Source organism: Rhinichthys klamathensis, unplaced genomic scaffold (assembly GCF_029890125.1).
Source record: "Rhinichthys klamathensis goyatoka isolate OS25496 unplaced genomic scaffold, OSU_Roscu_1.1 h1tg000121l_1, whole genome shotgun sequence".
Taxonomy (NCBI): domain Eukaryota; kingdom Metazoa; phylum Chordata; class Actinopteri; order Cypriniformes; family Leuciscidae; genus Rhinichthys; species Rhinichthys klamathensis.
The window spans coordinates 327,085-354,749 of NW_026606658.1; the positions used below are offsets into that span (position 1 = coordinate 327,085).

A 27,665-nucleotide genomic window follows, 5' to 3' on the forward strand; every position below is an offset into this window, starting at 1 on the left:
AATTCAAATGCCATGCTGCAAATGGTAATTTCGCCTGTTGTCTAAAATCTTATTTTATAACACCTAAACTTATTTCAGTGATGGAGCGAGCACGATTGAATTTGTATATATTTTGTTTATTCTATATTTGTGTTAGATGCGTTTTTTTTTTTTTTTTCAGTCAAAGCATATCATTTTGTCAAGCGGTCACGCACTGTTATTAAAAGTAAAAGCTACGTCATGTAAAAGTTGTCGTCATATACTATTAACAGTACAAAGGACTGTACTACTAAAGTACATCAGATGGTCTTATATTAAGATGCAAGTGATTTAATTGGTGTTGGAAGATTTGTTTACCATATTTGGGAAAGTAGTGGCATAGCTCGAATGGGAATTGGACGGGAGCGACCGTCATTCATAAATTCTGCCTTCTAGAACTTAACAAACAAAGCGTTGCATGCCGGGATATGGAGTTTTTGTGTTTAAAGAGCAACTTAAACACGCACAATTATCCTGGTCGTGTAGTTCATATATGCATTTTTTCCTTCTGTTTAACAATTGATGATTGAACTTTGTATAATCAAAATCGTAAACATCTATCTCGAGCGCTTCAACATACACGTCAAACGAATGCAGTGTCATCAGAAACACAACAAACGTGGCCTACGCATACAATTCCCATGACCTCAGCCCCTCTCTGATTGGCTGCTTCACGCTGTCAATCATCTGGCGCTCGTTACGCCAGCGCTCCTACAGTAAATATTTGTGTTTGCTCAACCGGCTGTAATGGTGGACGACTGAAAGTGAAAAGCGGAGAGACTAAATCTCAAAAATCCTGTCCCGGGTAAAGCACTATTGTTCGTGGCTCGGAAATAAACACCAGCGAATATGGATGAACTCAAGCATCAAGTTATGATAAACCAGTTCGTCCTGACAGCTGGATGTGCCGCAGACCAGGCGAAACAGCTTTTGCAAGCGGCACATTGGCAGTTTGAGGTGAGCGCAGCGGAGAGCACACTATGCATGCATACACCAGTGCATTGTTTATGTGATGCACTGTATACATTGTCGCGCGTCTAGTTGCCATTTCTAGTAATGACTGACAACAATGACCCAAACCAGTTTTATTTTCATCCTTGGGCATTTCAAATCTATTAATGTGTTTTATTTTTTAGATAAAAATGCACTTAAATACCCTTATAGTAGGCTATAACAATTGCGAAAAGCTCAACAGAGATAGACTACTATCCAATTAGAGTTTACTCCAGATTAAATACTATAATCCTTCCCCATGACACAGTGTACTAGCTTCCCATGCTATTATGCAATGAAGATGACCACTGACAGATTACACTACAGCAGAGTGTGTCAATGTTGAGCTATCTTTTCAGCTCGCTAAAAATAAGTGAAACCCCATCAGTTCCCCAGTAGGATATAGCGTGATATGAATATGTTTAAATATTACTATAGAGCATGTGAAGTAATGTTGTGTTATGATCTCTCACTCACAGACAGCCCTTAGTGCCTTCTTTCAAGAGACAAATATCCCTTACGGTCACCATCATCAAATGGTGAGTAAGAAAGCCGCGATCTCCTTTTATAAGTGTTTACTTTAATGAATTTAACTTTTTTTCTGTTGCACGTGTTTGTTATGCTACTATACGAGCTCAGTTTATGTCGTGGCTGCAACAATAACAATGTAAAGCTGTAGCCATAGTGTCGGCCATGTTGCGGAGAGACGGGGCTTCCAGAAATAAACACACACACTGACACACACAGGCGCTGTGTTCACTGTTATTACTGTAGTGTGCCGAGGTAGGCAGTATTTCAGTGTTGCAGCATAACTGAAATGAAATAATGGCCGCAAGGTTAAAGTATCACGGATGTGGGATTTCATCGGTCAAGCAAAAATCAGTGTCTTCTTGACAAGGGCGAGTTTTTAACTCCTTTATTAAAAGGGAACATATGATATGTGCATCATGATGATGGAGTTCTGGAATATCCTACTGTCACTGAAAAACCTTGAAATATTAGGTATTAACACGACTAAGGTCCAATACACTAATACAGCAAGATCCTATTAGTAAATGTTTAATTTACTGTTCATTGGTCATGTTAGCTGGTGTCAATTAAATAATGTTAATATATACAGCTTTTGATTTAAATAATGTTTTAGTGAATTATGAAATTAACTTGAACTTAGGGGCAGCTTACACGGAACTAAAAACGGAAAACTTTGTATGGCCTTTGGCCGTTCATTTAGGCCTACATGACAACAGCCTTTTGGGGGGCCTGAAAACACAAACTTTTGAAAATGGGATTCAATTCACATTTATTTGTATAGGGCTTTTCACAATACATATTGTTTTAAAGCAGCTTTACAGAAAATTCATGTCTACATTACAATTTAGAGTGTTCTGTTATCAGAGGTGACAAGTTATGTATTTCAGAAATGTGATTCAAAGTGATCGTTTTTGAAAACCACACCATTACTGTTACCATCTCCATGTAAACTTACAAATACTTGTATTTGTGAAAACGATGACATCATGCGCATGTGTATTATGTGTTCAGTCTATTGGCGGAAAGTGTTTCTTTACAGTGTGACATCGCCAACTACTTGCTTGGCATGTATAATGCAACGATTTTAGTCGTTTTTTTGTGGATCCGTGTGAACGGCGATCGTTTGACAACATTGTCGTCCGTACGCCAAAAATGCAAGGGTTTTTAGTACATCGTTGTCCTGTAAACCTACCCGTAGATTAATAAATGCTTTGAAAATTTGTATTGTTTGTTCATGTTAACTAATGTAGTTAATTAATGTTAACTAATGTAACCTTATTATAAAGTGTTTATGGTATACATTTTTAAATAGTGTTGTTCAGACCGGGAAAAGTCTTGGAACTTAATAAAATGTTTAAAAAATGATGCAAATTCCTAAAGTGAAGATACATTTTTCTAGTTATGCTTTGCTGTAAAATATTTCATCTAGTAAATAATGTTCTTGTCTAGATTAAAAACATGCTTGCAAGTCATAGAAATGTTTGAATTGTGAGTGAATTGTTCTTTTTGGGTCATTTATTTTTAATGGCAGTCGGGCTGGTTCATAAAAATAATAATTATGTAATTAAAACTTGACAATCTTTGATGTTCAGTTACATATTACACATCAGTACACAATGTTGTGCAATATTTCAGATCAGTTCACCCCATGTTTGTGTCTGTTTGAGGTTTATTGGTGTGAGAATGGGATTGGGGGATACAAAAGTACCTATGGATCATTGTTTGAGACTGAACGCAGGATAGTTTGTCCACTGCCTCATCATTTAAATAGATCCAGGTGAAAACACAAGAAGCAGAGGTGTGATTTTTGTGGCATGGCTGCCAACACTTACTAATGTTATTAGTTATGCTCTCCTAATCAAGTTTGCGCCACAATTTCCCTTGCCTTGGCACACTAATTGTGATTGAAATTGAAGTCATAAGTGTATTAAAAAATACTTGTGTGCTTACGTTACAGTGTTCTTTTATGTTGGTTTGGTCCTATAGTCTTGTTTGGAGGGTTCCTAAGTAAACAGGATTTCAGAATTGGTTGTTGTAAATGAATCACTGATGTTGACTGTAGTCTTTGAACATAAAATCACTTACTCAACATGAGAGTGTTTTTTTGTTTTTTTTTGCGTGAACTACTCATTCAAGCATTTATTTTTAAAGCTCAACATCACAGCCACAATTAAAGTTTACCACATGTTCATGCCTCCCTGAAGCTTAACATCTGAATGCATTGCTGTTCATTCATTTTACTAATAAACGTTAACTATTAGGAAGTAATAGTTGTGAATGGGCAAGTCGTCAAGGGCTGAGATCATGCTCTGGACAGATGTAATGTTAGATGTTTGTCTCCTAGAGTGACCCTGCGGCTGTAGTCCTACAGTAATTGCTGACCACGTTAACTCATAACTCACACACTGAGCCCAATGCTCAAAAAAGAAATTTGGATCTCACACTAAAAAGCTTAATTATGCATTATTATAATGAAATCTAGGTTTTGAAACACACAAAAAAGTAATTCACAGTAAAATTCACTCTGTTATCAGAAAGTAGGACTAAAACAGTATGAATATTAGATAAATAAAATGACTTATTTCTTATGATTTAAAGGTGCAGTCAGTGTGTATTTTTTAGCGACATCAAGCGGTTCGGTTGCGAGTTGCACTAAGGGCTCAGCCCACTGCTCACCCCTCCCTTTCGAAAAAGCTACGGTGGCTAAAACGGAACAAACATATCGTCGTCTGAGACAGCAGAGAATAGCCAGAGTAAGCCACGAGTGTGTAACATTGTCACTGTTTCTGTACCACAGTCCATTATAAACCACACCATGGATAAAGTTTACAAAGCCATAGTCAGGTGAGGATCAAGGGTCTTAATATATAATATAATAATAGTAATCAGCTGATTGTCTCACGAACGTAACCAGCACATTTCTCCCCACATAGCAAACCCATAATACAGCGAGGGAGAAGAACCACATGAAACTATGCAACTATATATTTTTTCTAACAGGGTAGTAAAAGTTTAGCTGGCTAAATATGAGCTGTTACTGTGGCTGAGCTCGTTAAAGCGTAAAGCCGATTGTTTAAACTCGACGCGTCCGCATGAGCCCAAAGGTGCGCGCGGCAAAAATGACATGATTGTAACAGCGCGCGCCTCCGCACCCCCTAGACACCATTTACTACACACAATAGGCTTTTTTCTCTGATTTTGACAACTCTTCGCGATCGACTTAAAATGCTTCCAAGATCGACTTGTCGACCGCGATCGACGGTTTGGTGATTCCTGTAACGTTACTGTTTTACGGTCAATGTAGCACTCTGTAGCACTGTTTGTTCTCTGTCGGCTACGGTAGAAACATGACGTCACAATATGTCGACCTTCATAGAAGGGGGTGCCCGCGGTTATGTAGATATAAATGTCTCATTCTAAGGTAATAAAAACATTACGGTTTATTAAGTAAGTTCTTTATACACCACTGAAAACAGTTATGGATGTCATATTGCATTTCTGTTAATAGATACTCAAAATATTTACACATTGCACCTTTAATAGTGACATGTAATGTATGTCTTTTTGTTTCCATATTATATTACAAAAGACATTTTTTCTTTACACAGCAGTAGTTGACATTGCAGGGGATATGACTTAACCAAATATTTAGTGTTTTTTCAGTTGAAGATTCTTTTTTAATTTAGGTCATCAATTATACAAAGATATAGATCTGTTCTATTGATTTCCATAATCGAGTAACATATATTTGAAATCAAACATAAGCAGAATGTGTGGTTCATTACCAAAGGATAAAAATGTAAAAATCCACATTTTTGACAAATAACGTTTTCCCGAGGAATTTTGTTAGTGAAGCTCTGACCATGCAGTCACCTCCAGTAATTAAAACAGGATTTAACACACAAAGAGTAGAAAATGCTCTTTTCCTGGCATTGGGGCTGAGATGGAGGGGTACAAGTTCTGGTAACTTTAACTGTGGTTTGTTCCTGGGTGTGACCTAAGAAAGAATAGGCAATATTACCATTTTTAGATACAATCTGCAGTGTTGACAGAGTTGGGAAAAGGTTAGAGTAATGACGAGTTTATGGCAGTTAACGGACAGTTTGATTAAAATGATCATGGCGTGAAGCTCCTTATCTTGATGACCTTACAGTTATGTTGCCTATAAAAGAGAGCAGATGTTCTCTCTTGTGGAGGCTGTGAATTGGGGAAGTGGGACAATCAGACCTTGTGAAACAGTATAAAGTAAAATATAGGTTAGGAAGTTTTGGTTTTTTTAAACGCTGGAATGTCAAAAGTCAATGTATGCAAAGTATTTCACTCAGAGACAATGATTAGGCTATGTTTGAACTGAAGCATCTGGCATTTCATGCTTTGTGTTATTAGGGTGCCAGAGAGAGTAAACCACATACACCACATTTACAGGCATTGTTTCCCAGCATGCAATGCAAATGTGCGAACAAGAAGTAACTTGTCATGCACATGTCAAACCAAGACATCAAGGTTTGGGAGGTTAGCATGCCATGGCCCAAATTACCCCTGCTGGTAGAGGCTGTTGTTGTGTAGGATTCCAGTCCCCTGAATCAAAACCTCTAAAAACATATGCTATGCTAGCTTTTCTCCTTTCTTTTGTTTTCTTGGATACTAGCATGCTCTTGAAACTCATCACTGCGGAACTCCACCCCCGCAACTATAGCATTAGTGGCAGAAGAATAATATCATTGGAATGAATTTCAAAATGATTTTTTTCCTAGCTGAAGAATGATAAAAACATTGACAGCCAATCAGAATCCACCTGATTTTAAAGATAATGTGCGTTTAAAGTGACAGGCGACGTAACATCACTGCAAGCTTAAAATTAACAGTAAGTAATCGTTGTTGGTGTGGACGTGGAGTTATCATTATAGTTATTTTTACATTCTTGGTGTGAACAGGCCATTAAAGTATAGAGTATTTCGTCATAGTTATAGTAGGCTACAAACATTCTTACAGCAAATTGGATTTAAGGTTAACCTCTTTAGGGTTTAAGGGGGATCCATGCCTTTCTGTTTCATGTATTTCTGTTCACATACTCCAGGACAAACAGTTTAAAGCATGAAATGGAAATTCACCCTATTTTGTAAATGCACACACGCATCTCACAATCCAATCAACATAGAACCAAGTCCCAGTGCATTTTTATTTTTCAATCAGCTGTTTGATAAACGCTCGGATGTACATCAAAATACGGAAGAAAACATCTGTAGCTACTTCTGTTCATCGTGCTGAAAAAAGGCTCTTTTAGAATGTCATAAATGCCCATGATGTCTTTCAGTTGGACGCCGTGTAAACTGCTCTGATTGAACAACTTTAGCTGTTTTACGATGCACATAACTTGGCAGAGGACACTGCAGCCAGCATTGGCCAGTCGTGTCCTTGATTTGAGCATACAGTAAGTGTTAATTAAGTCTTGTTTTCACCATAAAAACCATCCAATTTCAGACAATACTTGTCAATTTCTTTTTGCTCTGAAATCCCTCTGTACTGTGCCAACGCTCAGGTTAATAATCAAGCCTCAAACTGAGAGATCATTTGCTCACATATGTGCAAACACTTGAACAGACGCACACACACGATAATAGAGTGCAGAGATCAGGAAAAACCTCAGCATCTCTGCAGTATGTGATTACAAATTACAGTTCTCAAAATCAAAGCAGCTCCTGAAGGCATTGTCGACGCCTCCCAGCTTCTCTCTTTCTCTCAGAGACTCACAGATATGCGTACAGCAGATCAGGCAGTGCAGTTCTGTGTTACAATGGAACACTGCAGTGAACCGTCAATTATCTCATTACAAACCTTATTATTATATTTCATACGCCATCTGCTACAATGTGTCCACTTTCCATAATTCCAGCTCTGAGTCATGTATACATGCGTGAGGATGTAAAACAGTGGTTGTAGTAGAACCTCCGAGCTACATAAGCATGGTAAGCAGCATGGAGCAGTGAATTGCGTCACTGTTTCAGTTCAAAGGAATTTGAAAGCTTTCCTTTGTTTTACGTTATACATTTTCAGATATTTCCAGTGCGTTTTTCTCAAGCTCACGTGAAATCCGTAAATCCCCCCACTGCTTGTTTCTGGATTGGAACCGTCTGGCTACTTGAACAATAGAAAGGGAAACACAATTGATGCTCTTTATTTATTTTCCCTGATGCCCATGCAATGTTTATGGATGCTCTTGGAATACCAAACACACTGTTTAATGTTTAACACATGTTTTTGCATTGGTTCATGTTGGAAATGGGCACACATTATTGATTCAAATCTATGTTTGTTTCCAAGTCCCACATTTGACCTGGATCATTGTCAATGTCTTATAGAGTCCAACAGTTGGGTTCAGGGAGTAAAAATCCCATTCATTTAACAATAATTTATAAATCTAAAGCTACGAGTTTGATAATCGATGGTATATGCTACATTATTACCTATGAATCTGCAATGAAATCAGAGAATCGAAACAAGCAAATTGTGTCAAAAGAACACTTTAGCAGCCACACACTCCCATGAAGCACTGTGAATGATGTAAAAGAGTCTCCCTATGCTCTCAAACTACTTAAATATTTGTATTTCAGGGGCGTTTACTCCGAGGAGGCAAGGGAGGCAGTGCCTCTTATAAAAAAAAAAATAAAAATAAAAAAATATTACAAAATGTGAGATTAAAAAGTGTTTTTTCTAAAATAACACTGTCTAACAGCGACACCAGCAGGTAAAGTTACAGCGAGAGGCCGCGTCTCTCTTGCCTCCCCTGAGCTCATTGTGTATTAACAGACCCCCTTCAAAAATGGGGGAAAGGTCAGTCAGTCACGATAGGTCAAGATTTTTGAAAGGTCAAAAATGCAGGCAGGTCTAGGCTGTCTGTTGTTGTTGTTGGTTTGTTTTTTGCATATCCATGTGGTCCTGTTTGGTATCGCAAATTGACATGTCTAGAAATGTAAACAAGCTTTAAACCAGCTGTGAACTGTATACATACTGTACACTAAATTCCAAAACGTTTTGGTGTGTGTGTGTGTGCTTGGTGTGCATAAATGTATGAATTATATGGACTCCTTATATAAATGTGGTAAATGTACGAATTATATGGACTCCTTATATCATTTGGTTATTAGGTCTCCTTTTGGAGTCTCCTTTTGGAGTCCTTTTTTGGAAAGACACCCATATATATCTTGAAAAAAGCTTGCAGAAATGATAGTTTACTTTGCTGGATATAGCAAATGATTATATTTTTTCTATCGTGTTTAATTCAATTGTTACTAACGATGCTTAATGGGATTGTAGTTATTTTTGTCACTGACGCGGTGTTGTACCTTTGTCATTTTCACCGATTTTAAAATACCTTTTCACTTCAAATCAAAGTTTGTATTGTTTTGATTCACCTTGTAGCTGGTTGGTTTGGTTCATGGTTATAACTCTTTAATGGGAAAAATACTTTCAGAACCAAGGTTGCTTAAAAATTGAGCTGGCACTGTTGCACTCTATTGGTCTTGTTTTAAAACAGAAACCACTCAAACGCCTTATTTCAATGTTAAAAACTTTTCTGTTTTTTTGATTGAATTTAATATGTAGAGAGAAATATAGCCTATGTAGGCCGTTTGTTAGTGGATTTCTCAAAAAAACAACATGTGGGTCTGTATAATTTTTTTTTTGAAAAACGGAAACAGTAGTGGTCATTTTCTGCCAGGACATAATTCTTTAAGTTTATGTACATTTCCTTTAACCCTAAACCAAATCACAATGCAATGTGCAATTCAAAATACCTGTAAAAAAAAATTTCCAACCAGCAAAACTGCAACATCGGCTCATCCAATGGCGTGAGCTTGGGGCTGGGCTGTCTTTTTGTCCAACCATTGAAAGACAAGGGGTGTGTTTAGAAGCCGGTTTGAAAACATTTTTTCTTACAGTTCTGTTGGTAACACACAGCTTTAACACTAACAGTGTCCCAAAACAGACAAAAACAGTTAAACATTCACTAGGTTTCCAAGTAAATGAAGTGTAACAAACAAAAATGCAGTGTAACAAAGTGGACTGGGCTGTGCACCACAGGGTCTGTTTTTCTACGCCAACTCTGACCTCATTTCTCATCAACAGATCTGTCCTCACAACCAAAATATTTCCACAGCAACCCAGCTGTTGTCCAGAACATGTTTGTTATGTACACTGCATCTCTTGTCGATGTTTCTGAATTATGGAGGATCTGCAGATGCATCTGCTCTCGGTTTGACGGCCGTGTTAAGCCACTGACCTTCTCCACATCTGCAGCAGCTGTCCTGACGTCTGATGCATTATTAGATGCCATTTTGTGTGACTCTCAAAAATGCCCCCTCAGTGCCATTTGAAGCCTGTTTAACAGCTTCACAGCTTTTTTTTTTTTTTAAATCCCTCAGACTTCCTGTTGTAAACACTTTTGTGAATTAAAGCCATCTAGGGACACTGAAGTCCATTTGAGACTTTTGACCAGCCACAATGGGGTGATTGTGTTTTTTTTGGCGAGATATCCTTACTGATGGGTCAATAAAAACTGCAGGCGGCAGGATTCAAGGTTGCTGACAGGATTTGATTGCTGCAGTAAGACAATATGGGCATGTTTCTCATACCTGTGCAAGGGCACATCAGGAAGTATCCCAATGAAACGCTGTCCATTCATTTAGCTTTCATTCACAAAATCTCTAGATTTCCCCCCACGTATTAGTCCTATTTCAACCCACATGTGCGCATTTGTGGCGGCCTGAAATGTTGTTTATTCTGGTGATGTTGCTCTCCCGCCGAAAACATTGCAGGATGGCGGGGGTGCTCTCAAGGCCTATTGTGTACCTCTGTACATGTGAGTTTTGCTGTGGACAGAGGACAGCGAGTTTAGAGAGGACAATGGGAAGGTCACCGAGGTAATGGAGTTGCCAAACATCGCACAGAGGAAGGCAGAGCGGGTGATGCCTGGGCATAGATGAGAAACAGGAAGTAGAACTGTTAGAAGAGCACCAATCAGCACAGGCAGAAAGAATGTGAAGGAAGGGAGGGAATGTCGGGATGATCTGCTGGGACATCTTAGCAGAATTTAATTTTGCCACTGTAAAATATTGTAGCTGCTTGTCAGACAGTTTAGAATGTGTTCAACTTCACAATTTACTTCTGTAATCTGTAAAAGATGGGACCTAATTGTATCCATCAGGAATTGATTGGATCACGGAAAGCGGTCTTTTTGTGATATCAATATACATGACGGGTTTGTGACATCAGCCAAAAAGGAAAGCCATTTTAGAGGTGGAGCAAGATCTGGTTAACTGATTTAATTTGATTAAAGTGTATGAAGTAAAATAAAAAATATATATATACACACCTGTTCAAAAGTTTGAGGTCAGAAAGATGAATAAATGCTTTTTATAAATTCATGATACATCAGAAGTGATATTAAAGAAATGTATGAAAAAAGATTTGTATTTCAAAATGTATCACAAAAATGTTTTTAACATTGATAATAATAAGAAATGTTTCTTGAGCAACAAATCAGATTTCGGAAGAATAATGTGACTGAAGACTGGAGTAATGTCTGCTGAATAAATTACATTTTTTTTAAATATTCAAACTGTTACTGTACAATCGGTAACACTTTATTTTGATGGTCCCCTCTGAACACTCTGTTGACTAAGTAACGTTGCACCTATGAGTGTATTAATAGACTGTCTGCTTGATATCTGCTAACTGTTCATTTTGATTGTCCCCCAACAGAAATTCTACTGACTATAAGTTTCTTTGCAAGTACATGTCAACTAACACTACCAGTCTCTACTAACACTCTAATAAGAGTTAGTAGACATGTAGGTGCAACGTTACCTCTAGTTAACAGAATGTGTGAAAGGGACCATCAAAATAAAGTGTTACCGTACAATCTTGCCGACCCCAAACTTTACAACAATAGTGTAAGTTTTGTGCATTTGTGAAATGATGTGCATTATCAAAGAACACATTTGTGATTCTTTCTTCATCCGTTTGTTTTCAGATGTGTACTCCTGCCAACACACCCGCGACCCCACCAAACTTCCCAGACGCCCTCACCATGTTCTCGCGACTCAAAGCCTCAGAAAGCTTCAACAGCAGCAGCAGTCCCAGCATGGCCACCTCGCCCCCTCCACCTCCGGTCAGCTGGGGCATGACCCCACCCGTGCCCAACCAGCAGGGCTTATGGACTCAGGGCCCTTCCCCGCAACAGGCCCACCCGCCCCCAGGCTGGCCCTCGGCTGTCAACCAGCAAGCGGCAACCGAACAGAAGGCCAGCGTCGCCATGGAGGCCGAGAGATGAGGGCCTGCACTACACGGCCCACGGGAGGGGAGCGAGGGTCAGGGGCACTGGTTTCTCTCTCTCACTCACCAAACATGGAGGGGGAGAGAGCGCAACCAAGAATAACCAAGCAACATGGACATTTACAGAAGAGGAGCGAAAGCCAACACAAAGGTAATAAGAGAAATAAAGAAACAAGCGCACATTGTATTACTAAGAAAGAGAGCAACTGAATTTCTTTTTCTATAATAAAAAAGTAGTTTAACATATATGGGACTATGATCATTGCGCCCTTGGATTATTTCTGGTATTTTCTCAAAGATGGACATCTAGCATCTGAGGCAGCAACTTTTCTCACGTTTTACTTTTTATCCTTTTATCTGATGTTCTTTATGCAAGACGTTGCATGTGGATTAGCGATCTGTTTTTGCGGTTTTGAACTAACTAGTAATGCAAGCGTTCATGTGTACAGTGTGTGAGACTTACACACTTTGTAACATTGTGTACATCGTGTATCGGACTTACATTTTCTCTTTCCCCGTTGGATAATGGGACTTTTTTCGTACCTCACTGGTCACCTGACTCTACTCAACCAATCAGGGAATCTCACTAGTTGAACACACTTTTTTCGAACTCGAAACGGATTTTCCATGATGCTTTGCTTTGTCCATTATGCAGTAACTCATTGATGTCCTCAAAGATTGTAAAGATTGGTCTGAAAATTTATTCTGAAAGATCTGGATATTTTATACTCATGGTTCACAGTTTTATTTAAATCTGTTTTTGGGGGGAGCTGGTTAGCTGGTTTAGGTGTGTTGGGGAGAGTAAATCCATGCCGCTAAAGCTACATTAAAACAGACTACTATACAACATGTTTGTAAGCAGACTTGCCACTTTGCATGATGCATTCATATGTATATCATATTTTGTAGTTTCTTGCTTTTTGGGGGAATTCTACATGAACGCTTTTCGGGAATTCTGTCTCATTAACAGTTATAGAAAAAGTATCTCCTATTCAAGTTGTAATCCTGGCCCCATCCTCTTTTGTATTTCTATTTATGTAAAAATTATACATCTAAAATAAAGTTTAATTTCGTTTAATTTTCAAGAAGCAGTCAGTAACCTATTTTAAAAAATCATTTGTTTTATTTTCCATTTGCACCAATTTCTGATCAAACTTTTCTTTTGGGGTCACTTGTTCCCAAATGGTTTTCCATGTATGTTTTCCCCTGTTTGACTGTATTGATACCATTCCCACAATATTTGTGGACTACCTGATAATTAACTTATCATTGTTTGTGTTCCTGAATAAATATTGTATGTCCTATGGTGTGACTTCTGTTCCTGGATTGATTGTCCATTGTTTGTTGTTGTGATACTCTGATTGTACAGGTCAGTTTATAAGAATGTTTAATATAAATATTACTTAAAGGGCGCCTATTATGCAAAATTCACTTTTACATGGTGTTTGAACATAAATGTGTGTTGGCAGTGTGTACACAACCACCCTATAATGATAAAAAAAATCCACCTAGTGCTTTTTTTTTTAAATACCCAATACGGTGATTTTCTGGAGTAAAACTGATGCTTCATCTTTTGTGAGATGTACAAAAAACTTCATTAAACTCATCAGTTTATTTTTGGCCATCATTCGGACGAGGTCCGCTACAGCAGGCTTGTATTAATAGTGGATAAAAGCAGATGATAAATAAGTTATAACCGTAATTAAAATAAAGTATACCTGCACCTCCCTACAGCATATACTCTCTGGCTCTAAATGAACACGCTACTGAGAGTTTCTGCTTTGATATTATCATTCCGTGAGATGAGATTGCGTAAGATGCTGGAGTAATGATGCTGATGATTCAGCTTTGCCATGAATAAATTACAAGCAAACATATATTATTTTTAAAATGTTTAAATATACAAATTTACATTTTTAAAAAGAAAAGCACAAATTACTGTTTCCGAAAATTAATATGGCAAATTCCATTTGGATTACATGGAAATATATGATATACATAAAGCTACAGCAGGTATTTCGAGAGACCATATCAACTCATTAACTCATGGCCACTTGAGGAGTGTGGAGAGTCAAGTCAAGTCAAATATATTTATATAGCGCTTTTCACAATACAGATTGTATCAAAGCTGCTTCACAGTATCAATCAAAACAACTTAACAGTGTTTGTTTATTACTGGAAAAAGACATCCAAGTTTGGTAGAGCTGATCAGTGGTATGATGGGTCATTTAATTTGAATATCCCCAACTGAGCAAGCCAAAGGCAACAGTGGCAAGGAACCGAAAAACTCCATCAAGTGACCCGATGGTGTCCTAAAACTCCATCAGATGACCCAATGGAGAAAAAAAAACCTTGGGAGAACCCAGGCTTAGTCGGGGCCAGTTCTCCTCTGGCGTTTATGAAGTAGAGGCCGAATTTACAGTAACTGTAAGATAAAAAATGTATATGAATGCCTGGCAAAATAGATGCGTCTTTAGTCTAGTTTTAAACTGGGAGAACGAGTCTGCAGGTTCCCAAGTTGGATGTCCTTGTTTCACCTCTGAATCAGAGAGAGAGAGAGCACGGCGCTACTGTTCTCTGTGTTTGTGTTTTTCAGGGCGTGACTTGGAAACCGAAATGTTGCCAAGTAAACCGGCGTTAGCAAGCATGGTGCTGTGGTTTGCCAGATGAACCTTGGCATAGGCCCTCAAACTTCGAGCCATCAGCCATCTTGATTTTGATCTATAGTCAAATGTAAAGTCCAATCACACTGACTAAAGTACTCTTTATTTCGGCCTCTGAAATGGTCGCCCATTCTCTGTTCTGTTCCCATGTTATCACTGGCACAACTCGAAGTTCAAAGCCCAATGTTCTTCATAGCAGGGGAGAAAGAAATTTGTGGTACGGTTACGATGAGGTATGGGACGGGTCGCATCTTAAAGAATCAGAAGAGGTTTAGCGTTCTGGTTTTAAAAACGATTTTTTATTTTTTTTTCCGTTTTTAAACTGGTATATCTAATACTATTTTTTTACAGTTCATTTTAAAAGTGTCAGTAATAACATTTCATAATGTTACAAAATATTTCTTTATAAATGCTGTTCTTTTGAACTTTCTATTCATCAAAGAATCCTGCTAAAAATGTGCCAAGGGTTTTAAAAAATTTATGAATCAGCACAACTGTTTTCAACATTGATAATAAGAAATGTCTCTTAAGCACCAAATCAGATTTCTGAAGGATCATGTGACACTGAAGACTGGAGTAATGCCTGCTGAAAATTCTGCTTCGCCATCACAGGAATTAATTACATTTTAAAAATGTATTAAAATAGAAAACACTTGTTTTAAATGATAATAATATTTTTACAGTATTTTGATCAAATAAATGCAGTCTTGGTGAGCATGAGCGACTTCTTATGAATCAGAAAAGGTTTGATATCAGATGACTCACACTGCCACTCCAGGAGCCTGTCATGGAGTTTAGGCTGGAATGAATGAGTGGGCATGAGTCAGCACAGGATATTATGAGTAAAAGATTTGATAGCTGCATTAACACCTACAACACTCGTTCAGCTCAGTGGCCCACCTGGAAACTAGAAGCATGTCTCCTTCCCATGACCTTCCTGATGGTATATTTGCTCACGGCTGTCAGTTCTGAGCACTTTTGTTTTTAAGCCAAACTCCTGATGCGGGATTCTATGTGACAACACACACTGCACATAAAGCCAGTTTCAACAAAACTTCATCTGTGTTAGCCAAACTAGATAACATCATCACATTTAACAGGCTAAGAAAATTGCTGAATTTGCAACACCATGTTGAAAATCCACCCAAACATTTGATCAATAAAAGATCAATAAAAGTACAAATGGTAACACTTTATTTTAAGGTGTCCGTGTAACAGTGTAATTGTGCATTTAGGTACTGTGCAATAATAATGAACTACATGTACTTATCGACCTTATGCACAGCAGCGCCATCTTTGACTTTTAACGGGAATGAAAGCGAGGCTGTGAGGGATAGACATAAATCTCTTCAGAGGGTTGTACTGTTATTTAATGTGTTTTTGGATTGTTCTGACGAAACACTGCAAAAATGGCGCTGCTCTGAATAAGGTTTACACTACAGGGTTAGGGTTAGGATTGAGGTTTGGTTTGGTAATGTAATTACTACAGTTACAAGTAACAAGGACATTGTAAACACAGAAGTGAGCCGAAAGAGCAAGTAAACAATTCTGACAAGTGATCTTTCTCATCCTTATTAATAAACCTGGTCACAATACATCTGATCTACCATCAGCGGCTAACTGGAATCATGCTAACTCAGTCAGACAGGAAAAAAGTTAGGAAACTGAAAGAAAACAAATATCTGCAGTATATGCTCTCATTGTGCAAAATTACATTACATTTATGCAGAAAAGCTTTAATGCAAAGCAACTGTCATGGCATTCAAGGCCTACACTGTTTTTAATCAATTTATGCATTAAAACATGGCCCACCACAAAAGAATGATACAATTTTATATTTTTGCAAGAATATTTGCTTTATGAAAGAAATTTTTAAAGAAAATATGGAAATCATTTATACTACTGTACTTCTTAAAAGTTTGGGGGTCGGTGAGATTTGTAAATGCTTTTGAAAGAAGCCTCTTTATGCGTGCCAAGGCTGCATTTATTTAATAAAATGCAATAAAAACAGTAAAATTGTGAAATATTCTTACAACTGAAAGTAACAATTTGCTGTTTTCATATATTTCAAAACATAATGTATTCTTGTGATTTGTCAATTTTCACAAATCAAACCCATGACCTTGACCTTGCTAGTGCCATGACCTGCTTTAGCCACAGGAAAACTAATATTAAATCTCAAGAGAGCATAGCTTGCTTAACACACAGACGGTATACAGTAGCCTACGTCTGAGTATAGGCTACAAATGAGTTAGTGTTTGGTCAGACGGGTGTAATGATCTATTGTCTCTCTCTGATTTGTCCGCTCTCTTCCTCCCCCGTGTTCATACGCACAAGTCCGTTCCCTCCTGCCTTCCTGGCTTCTGAGGTCTGCGTCTGCGCCGACTCACTCACTCGCTCGCAGCAGATTAGAACAAAGTCACAGACAAAAGAGCACAGCTGCCTGACCAGCACGCGCTCACAGGTCACAGCACTGTCTGCAGTGATCCTGTCTGCCATCCGTCAGGCTGCAAAGAATACTCAACTCCAATCAATTGCATTCCAATGAGCTGTTTTGTAATCATATGCAAATTTGAATGACTGAGTTCACAAATAATTGGAGCATTATGCTTTTTTTTTAAGGAGGACAGAAACTAGAATAAGTTAAAGCTGCAGTCCGTAACTTTAAATTTTAAATTTTAAAATTATTAAAATTTATCCAAAATAAATACACATTTCAGAACGTTTTCAAAAATGAACATAACTGCATCAAAATGAACGTTTTCACTATGGGTGTGTGTAATTTACATTGTAGAACAAAACGTCAAAGTAGGCTATAGTCAAGTTATGTTTACCACAGGCTTTATTTTACACATAAATAAATAAAAAAAACGTTATAAAACTCCAAAGGAAAAGCACGAAGGAACCAGCAGCGAATTGGGTGAAACGGCTTCTCGAACCAGAAAAAATAGGGCGGGACTTGATTTAGTAAATTCCTAAATTCAGTCTGTTCATCATATAAAGCGATCGTGTCTATTCAGAAGATGTTGGACTAAACCACTCAATTCATATGGATTAATTTTACAATAGATTTCTTTATGAATTTTTGAAGCATCAAAGTGGTAGTTGCGTAGCTGTCAACAGAGGGACAGAAAACTCTTCATTTGTGTTCCGAAGATGAACAAAAGTCTTACGGGTTTGCATTGACGAGGGTGAGTAAGAATTTTCATTTTTGAGTGAACAATCCCTTTAAGCCTAATTCCAGAATAAAATGCATTTTTGAGCTGTTTTAACTGAAAGCAGCTTCCACTGTCATATCTTAAAACATGTCAGTGCCCTTGTTTTGTCTCAAGATTCATTTTAACTAAGGCCTACCTGCCTTAATCTAAATCCTGTTAGTGAAGCCAGACAGAATAAAGACTGCAGCAACTTTGAGCAGTGCAACAATATTTGCATAATTTCTTTCTGTTCCTTTGCTCACTGGTTTAGTCCCCCTTGCCCCTCCCACCCCACTTCATCCCATTGCCTGTTCAGGCACCACCCCCCATACCCACCCCTGCTGATGTCATCATCCTAGATCACGTTTAGCATGTGCCTGCAGCAGAGGTCTGTCTGTGATATATAATGCAATTCTATAGATAGAACAGAGAGAGTTGATATGATAGATCAGACTATAATAGAGCAAAAGGAAGAGAAACGGTGGAGTTGGGGAGGAGGTTTGGACTGTTAAAAATGGAGGGAGAAGGAAGGGTTATACAGGGGTTTGCAGTGCCGTCTCATGTGTCAGGCCTTTCATTCCCAATCCCCGCTCACGGCTCAACTCCAGCTGCTTCCTCTTAAACAGGAAGTGGATATCGATGTTTCACAGACATGCTCAATGAGCACCAATGGGCACATGTTTGGACACACATCCCTCCCTCATAAACACACACACACACACACACACACATCACACATCGACCGCCAGAACTCACAATGACTCCAACATTGGGAATACAGAATTTAATAATTTACTACCTTTCAATTCAGATCGATTCGCCTAGAAATATCCTCAACACTTTTATTTATATCCTCAACAGGGTTACTATTGTTAAAACTATATTAAAGCTACCACTAAAACCATACAAAAAAAAAACCCCACAAACAAACACATTTTCATTACTTGGAATAAAATAGACATGTACTGAAAGCAAACAAACAATATTTAATATATATTTCAGGCAACATTTCTTATATGTTTAAAGTTGAAGTAGGCCTAAAATAACTAAAACTGAAAAAACTAAAACGTAACGTAAAATTTGAACTAAAATGAAAACGGAAAATATAAAAAATAAAATCCTAAATATTAACAAAAACTAATAGTATATCAATGATACTAATCATAATAATAATATTCACTTAATATAATATTATTCATCTGACTGCATTGACACCATTGTGTGAGAACTGAACTGAGCTGGACGATGACAGCATTGTATTTTTCAGAGTTGATAGATAAATGAACTAATTTAATAACTAATGATTTAACAACGGAAATGAATCAACACTGAACTGACTTCAGCTGGACAATGACACTATTTTCTTTTAGAGCTTCTGTACAGCCGAAACAAACTTTGTTGCATTATTTTCCTGTTGTAAACAATCTGTATGGTACAAAGCGCTATAAAGGTGACGACAAAAATAACAGTGCTTTAGACACATTTCTCTAAACTAAGATAGTCTAGTGAATCTGTCAAAACAATCAACAGCCACTAAAGCAGTTTTTATTTGTATATGGATTACACTTATTTTAATTCTAATTCTTCAAGTTCACATTCAAAACCAAATTTGCAAATTCAAATGATAACAGCAGACCAGAACAGCTCTCCCACCACAGCGTTTACTCTGTCCTTGTGAAAGTCTGACCTCTACAGGTGACCGACAGGAAAGAGTCAATCAAGCCTTTATTTTAGTCAACTTCTTTTGGAACACTTTTCAATGAAATGTGTCCTAATGAAAGGTAACAAGATGTCGCTTAAAAAAACACCTGAAGTAAAATGTAAAACTGAAACAATAATTTATGTTATGACCTAAAAAGAAATGATGTGCTCATGCTTTTTCATGGTTTTCCTCATCAATTAAAAATGCTTTTAAACCAGACACAGTCAAACAAACATATACATCTACAAGGAAGAGCATCTTCATGTTATGTCATACCATTTAACAAGTAACCATTTACCATACACACACAAACCAGTTTACAGTCAGAACGTCACCCCTTACTGCAAATTTGATTATGAAAATTCATTCAAACCATTATGAAAATCGTATCGTGGCTTGTTTAGCTCTCACAACAGAAACGGTGAAGGATAGGTGAATAGTATCTGAACGATTGGATGTCATTTACTGTTAAGCTTTCTGCAATATTTTATGATTATTCATTTTATTTTTGTTATTTATGTCATCTGATATTATGACTGACATTCACACCAATATGAGGATGAAGGCATAAGGAGTCATGGGGAAATATTCAAAGACTGCGAAATACTCCAGCATAAGGAGAACCGCTGAAGAAGGACTGCGAGAGGAATAAAAAAATTGAGAAATCTGATCATTCTTTAATACTTTTCCAGGACTGGAGCTGGACTATGACTCGCCAAACAAACACAGCATCCTATTGCCTACAGGTAATGTGATCTGCCCAACATTTAAATATTAAATTGTTTTCATTTTATGATCAATGCTTTTTATTTATCATTTAAACGTGCTTATGTCCATCATAAACGGTGCTCGATACACTGAAAACTGAACATGAAATATATACACATACTGTTTGTACAATGTAATGACGCACACAAATACCTTGTTGCTTTACAAAAAAAGTGAAAATCTACATTAATATCTAATCTTTTATTTTCATGCTTTTGGATTGTTTAAAATGCAGTGCAACATGTAAACAATATAGATATTCGCTTTCACAATCCTGTCAAATTTAAGAATGTGCATTTATATTATTTAAGTAGGCCTATCAGATTTCGTCAAAATGTGTATTTGACAATTTCATCTCAAAATGTTCTAATTTCTTCAAAGATAAAAAAAAAGTCTGTCTGCTGCAGGTTAATGGGACATTGACATTTCTGGTAAGCAAGATTGTGATCAACAGAACGCCAATAGACTAAAAATGGCAATATTACATACAAGATCAAAATGTTGATTGCATATTTTTGGCCTTTACTGTACATTCTAGAGCAGCAGTGAAGTTTGGTCATTTGGGTGGGCAATGATGCATAGGCCTACTTCAGAAATGATCTATATCACACAGCCTCAAAGAGGAATTCAATGGAATTTGGCTGGGAAATGTTTGTTGTATATTTGTTTGGTAAAAGCACATTTTCACCGAATAAAATATCACTTTAGATTCCAAAGTCTTGTAGGCTGTATGTGTGTAGTTAAAGATATATTTAAGTGAAATATCACTATCACACCTGACACAGTATTTAACAAATCAGAGGTTTTTGACTTTTAGTATTAATATTATGGTAATATTAAAGTCTATGACAAAACAATTATGTATTGGCCAAATATTTTAAATAAATACAAATTGGGGAAAAAAATATTGTCACCTTAATGAGGAGTGTCCAAAACCATAATGAAGAACTTCACATGTTTAGAACTTGTTAGGTGCTTTTATTTACTGTACGGCACAATTTATATTTATCTAAATACAAAGTTCAGGCATTTAAGCAGATCAAATGTTTTTAAAATCATGAATTCAGACAAGTGTGTCCAAATGTTTGACTGTTACTGTTTGAACCCTTTGAAAATGTGTGGATTTCTTGATTGTTAGGGCTGCACGGTCAATCGATTTAAATCGCTATGTGCAATGTCAAGTATAAGGATCGAAACGCACGTGATTCTTGGGTTAATTGCAAAGTTTAACCATCATAGTGTGAAAGTTTATCATTTGCACATGGTTTAGGTCTATTCAAGCAATTTAAAACCATTGGAGCGCAAGAAGGCATGAAAGAAAACTCATTTCGGAACACAGAATTCAGTATTCTTCCGCCTCTATTTCTGCTTGAACGGACACATACACGCAAAATAATGTTAAAATACCCGTCTCAGCAAGTATCCTCGTAAACACAGTCACATAGGGCTTACGTAAACAAATGAGTAAGAAAACGGATGCGTATCAATATATTGTATTAAGAGCTTTTGCTCTTAAAGTGACAGCAGCCTAATAAACCTGCGTCTGTCTGTCACTAACGTTAATCAAACAACACAATACAAAGAGAAAATCACTTTTGTTGCTTTAACAAAGATTAATTGTTTAATTTATACAGTGAAGACTATGCAGTGTTATTTTACATTTGATTATTCAATGAATACTGTTAGACTTAACTGAAACACTTAAAGCACTGTTGATTTCATTTGTATCTTTGTTCTATTGCATGTATCTAATGGTTGTACTTTGTTTTTTATTTTCTACACAGACGCACTCCCCTACCAAATCAACTCAATCATTCTAGAATGATTAGTTCTTTCCATATTAGGCTATCTGGTGAAACTGTTTTCAAATCGTAATATATATAGCAGAAAAACTAAATCGCAATGTCAGTTTTTTCAAATATCGTGCAGCCCTGATTACTCATAAAATGCAATATGATCTTAAAGACAAACACAATCTGACTTACTAATACACAAACTGACATTGGGTGATTATTCACAGTACAGGGTGGAGAAAGTAAGTGAACCAAAAGTAACCTCCAAAATATAAATTGGAGTAAATTAAGGAGATGAGATTGGAAGTGTTGGTCACACAGGTGCCCTGCCATTTAAATAAAGGCACAAAAAATGGCTACTAATAAATCTCTTCTGAAGAAAGATTGGCTAGTGCTTAACACAGAACCCTAAAACACAAAGCTACAAAAGCTTTTCTAAAGACCTGGGAGTTCATAAATCCCTGTCTACAAATGTGGAAAATTCTGGACTGTTGCTTATCTCCCTAGGAGTGGGATTCCTGAAAAGATCACTAAGAACATAATGAACAATCCTGTAAGAGGTGAGAAAGAATCCAAGGACAACAGCAAAAGACCTTCACAAACTCTACAAACTGCTAGTCATTGTTCATGTGAAAAAAACACTGAGGAAAAAAATGCTGTTTATGAAAGGACAACACATAGGAGACTCAGGTTTGGCATCTGGATATTCCAGAATGCTTCTGGGAAAATGTTCTTTGGACTGCTGAGATGAAAGCGGAACTTTTTGGCAAAAATACACAACCCTTTTTTAGAGGAAAAAAGTGTTTGGTGGAGGTTTTTCTGCTGAAGGAGGATCCACAAGTTACTAAATTAAAGGGTTCACTTACTTAACAGTTGTGTTAATATTTTAGTCAGATTGTGTTGGTCAACAATCGTGACTTAAATGAATGATTAATTATCATTTTTTTGAGTAAACAATGCAGAAATCCAGGCCAGAATAAATGGCTTGCTAACCTATTATTGCAGCTGCAAATCCACAGACGGCTGCAAATGAGGAACAGTTGGACTCTGTGGTCTTTCCCTTATGTCAAAATGTAAATATGTACAAATTAGATTGTAAAGCGATGTAATTTGGCCTGTAGGGAGGCAATATGACCGCAGTGCTGCCACAGGGCTCTGATGAAGATACCACAGACCTGTGGAACATCCTCTTCAGACGACAACACCTCCAACAACGCCTTCAGTTTCTACAGGAGATCCAAAAGAGGAACAGCAAAATAGAAGGTAACTCTTTAGAAAGAATGTTGATGATGAAGAAATGACTGACCATTGAATAATAACAATAAAATGTACCTCGATTAGTTTGATCAATGGGAACATTACTGGAGGTATTTAAAGAAGACTTCAGAATAGGTACATCAACATGTGGCTTTTTCCCTCCGCAATAAAACATGCAAACAATGGAGTGCAATTACTTGTTCTCTCTTCATACTAAAGGAGCTGCACCTTTGCCAGGAAATAAGCATTCAAATTGCAATGAGTCCACTCTTGGCTGTCATTCATCTTCATGCTTACATTTGACTAGTTAGTACAAACAATAATTTGGTTGTTTTACATATTTCTTTGCTTTTAGGAAACCTTGCAAACGAAGATGGCCCTTCAGAACTGGACAAAATAGAGGAGGAGTTGGAGTTACTGGAGCAAAAAGAGAAGGATCTTATTCAGAAAAAAAGCCAATGGTCGACAACACAGTTCACAGACAAAGGCATGTGTCTACTCTAGATGATTAAAAATAAAGTAGAAAACAGAAAGCCAAAAACAAGCTTGTGCAAAATGTAAAAAAGGTATATATATCATATATTAAATGACTTAAATTATGTAAATGACTCAAGTACTAATTAAATTTCTTTTACTAAATAACTTACTAAGTATTTTTAGTCAATTACATTATTAATGGGAAAAAACATACATTTTACTCCTTATAAACTGAATTTAGACATATGAAACACAAAGTACATATTTCATATTTACTGCTCATTATTATGTAAATCTGTCCTCAAAACACATCTCATGATTTTTTATATTCATATAAATATTCAGAACATTGAACATTTCAATTAAACAATATGCTTTAAGAAAAAAACAAAAACATAAAAAACATTTTGTAATACTGTTTCTTTTATGGAACATTCCCAGTCATTAGTATGCAAATGTAACGCTATTTATATTTTGTGTTATGGTGTACTCTCTGTGACAGATCCGATTCAGGCTGCAGTCCAAGGACTCTACATTCTTCCCGTTTCTCCAACAGAAATTATTTCTCCTATCAATGCTCTGCAAGTGGAAAAAACAGGTAAAATAATATGTTGCAAATATAACATGAATTACTTTGTATACTCACCATGTCAGATGGAAAAGCTCCACAATCCACAAACTACATTCTTACCATTTCACCTACAGGAACTATTTCTTCTATCAGTGCTCTGCAAGAAGAAAACACAGGTAAGAGATAATACATTTATGTTGCACAATCGTCACAACTGACACGTTGCAGGGCAAATACCTCTTGACAAATGTCTTGGATTAAGATGGCCATAGAATTTGATTGCATATGATGAATAAATAAACAAAATGAACGTGTTTCGCCTTCCCAGAGACCGCAGTAAACCTTGACGATGTCACCATGTCCCCTGCCAGAGTGAAATGCCCTTCTTGCCATAAGACTGTCACCACTGAGATTCGCTATAAAGTGGGCAGCAATGCCTTCCTCTTTTGCTGTCTCTTGTCTGTGGTGGGGTGAGTAGCTACTCTACAATGAAGAATCAGTCACTGACCGAGCAAGAGCGCTGTTGTTCCGAATATAGCAAGTAATAACAGTCGTGTTGATATTCAGACTAACAGCACGACTGCGAATGTAATATCGTTTTAATGTAAGTGTACAATAAACGAAGGTAATAACTCACGTTTTATTCACAGTTTTGCCAGTTTGCCATGTCTATTTTTGCGCCGTCAATGGAAATAGTCAGACGGGGAAATAAACAACAGAGGCTGGATTAATGTTTTTATCCAAATCGAGTGGATGATTCTTTTAATCTACGACTACGACTCACTCATAATAAGACAGTCACTTAAAGGAACAGTTCACCCAAAAATGAAAATTCTGTCACCATTCCCTCATGTTGTTCCAAACCCATATGACTTACTTTCTTATCATCACTCACTGATGATGGACAGACTGACAGTCGGTCTGGAACGCAAACACAGACAAGCAGAGTGATACAAAGTAAAATGTCAGTGAGGTTTCTAAAGCTATCGAAGCCTTGTTCACTGTAATCACATGACTTTTGCAGTTTGATACAAGCTCCGAACACTGATCTGGCTCTGAACCAGTAGTTCGAAACACTAACTGGGTGAATCTGGTTCAAGAACCAGTACTCTTGTTATTATTCCTCACATGTACATGTTGTTTAGTTCATTATTGAATAACTGTTCTTCATTATTCGAGGAGATTGTTCCTCTCTAGTGAATCTGCTAAGCAGGCAATTTTACTATTTAAAACTTAAGTAACTATTAAGTTTTCTAACTATTTCTACAATGCCAGAATAGTAAAGAACATTTTTATTGTCATTTTTTTTGTTTCTGGCACAGGTGTCTGGCCGGATGTTGCCTGATCCCCTTCTGTATGGACCGCTTCAAAGATGTCGCCCACATTTGTCCGTCCTGCCACAAAGACATCTGTGCAGTAAATAGGTTTTGAGCACAATGTTCCTGATCTGTGATACCGTGACTGTAAAGACATCAGAAAAGGGCTGAGCACAAGACACTGTCAGGGCTGTTTGAGCGTGTTTTTCAGAGAAAGGGATTTTTATCTCTATTCTATAGCGACAGAATTGTTTGGCAAGTCAATGTAGGCTTTGAGATGTGGAGAAACTATACAAATGAATTCAATTGTAGTCAAGCAATTAATAACTGTGCTAATAGCCACCAGTCATTTGTATTAACCTCTTCCAATAGACATGCTTTTAGGGTGATAGTCAGTCATGAGTTGTGATGGAAGAAGTACACAAATCATGTAGCATATTGGCTCATTTTGAGTCAGATATGACCAAATCAATGGTTTATTAACCACTGATTGAATCAGAGTTGTTTGCTATTATACAGTTGAATGGGTTAAACTTAGTGTGAATCGCTTTAACCAGTTGAAAAGTTTAATTAATCAATTGAACATCACTATTATGCCTTGGAGTGGGTCTTTATTTCTTCATTTCATTTTTTTGAAATGTAAAGCATTAAAAGTTTCCCCAAAATTAAAATACTCCTAAAGTACCAATATTTGAAATATATACAGGCATGAACAATGATCTGGATAACAATCCAAGCCCTTGAGACATTAAATGTTTATCAATACAATGTCTTTTTTAACAGCATAATATATTCAAATTGAAATGGTCAGGTTTGAGTGACATTTGTGATTCTCTTAATATATCACTAGTTTTCATTCATGTAATAGTCAGGTAAATGAGCCTTAAGGACAGTTATAGGACATATATTGTATTAAATGTCACTATTTTTGTACATGAAACTTTCTAATGCATCATGGAGGACCCTAATGTGTCATATATTCAGAATAGAAAAACATCTCTTGTGGCAAATAAACAATAACAGACACAGTTTCTGCATGTCATTCCTCTGATATATTTAAGAGACTCTAAAACATCATTTATGACAGTATTTTCACAATACATACATTTTCACAATACATACATTTTCATTGACACGTGATGGCGTATATACTCGTATCTTTAAAACTATTCACAAAATATAGCTCATGGATGCGCCAGACAATGTATAAAAATATGTATTACATCCATTAAAATATATACACAATGTGCAAAACATATGGCATACAAATGATGATTGATCTCCCGCTTTGGAGGATGTTCAAAGGCGGCGGGAAATATCGCCCAGTGTCATCACCACTGATACATAATATACATTTAATATTTGATAAAGAGCATGACATCTAGATGAGTCGGGCAGACGTTGTTGAAAATGAGGAACTAGGAATCCTAAATCAACATGAAGCTTGACAGGAGCTGAGCTTTGACATCCTAAATGGCAAAAACACAAGCCACGGGTTTCTAATCTCAGCCACAACAGCAAATAGATGATGTAAAACTGAAGTGATGCTCTGATATCTCATCTACTGCATATACTGTATACAATACAGCACTGTATATAAAATGCAAGTTATTGCTTTACTCTCCAACTATTAAACAGAAGACGGGACACTTGTATTGACTTCATCTCTAACCTTTTTACAATCAACTAAATTCAATACAGATTAAAACAAATCAACGAAAACCACCTACAATAACGTAAAAAAGTTTGGGATCAGTAAGATTTTTCAATGTTTTACAAAGAGGTATCCTCTGCTCACAGGAGCTGCATTTATTTGATCAGCCTTTACTGTAATAATATTTCACAATATTACTATTTTAAATCACTTTAAATCACCTGTGATGGCAAAGCTGAATTTTCAGCAGCATTACTCCAGTCTTCAGTGTCACCGATCCTTCAGAAAATGCTAATCATTCTAATATGCTAATTTGGTATTATTATCAAAGTTAAAAACAGCTGTGCTGATTAATATTTTTGAGGAAACCTTGATACATTTTTTTCAGGATTC

At 36.9% G+C, this 27,665-nt stretch overlaps 1 protein-coding gene across 1 annotated transcript; it reads left to right on the forward strand.

Annotated features, from left to right (window-relative positions):
- Nucleotides 1-707: 707 nt before the first annotated feature.
- Nucleotides 708-25,867, forward strand: ubald1a (UBA-like domain containing 1a). Its single transcript, XM_056255413.1, has 7 exons — nucleotides 708-975; nucleotides 1,491-1,550; nucleotides 23,119-23,260; nucleotides 23,610-23,741; nucleotides 24,234-24,329; nucleotides 24,640-24,772; nucleotides 25,625-25,867. Exons 1-7 carry the CDS (start codon nucleotides 868-870, stop codon nucleotides 25,731-25,733), a joined length of 780 nt encoding a protein of 259 aa, XP_056111388.1. The 5' UTR covers nucleotides 708-867; the 3' UTR covers nucleotides 25,734-25,867.
- Nucleotides 25,868-27,665: the final 1,798 nt, after the last annotated feature.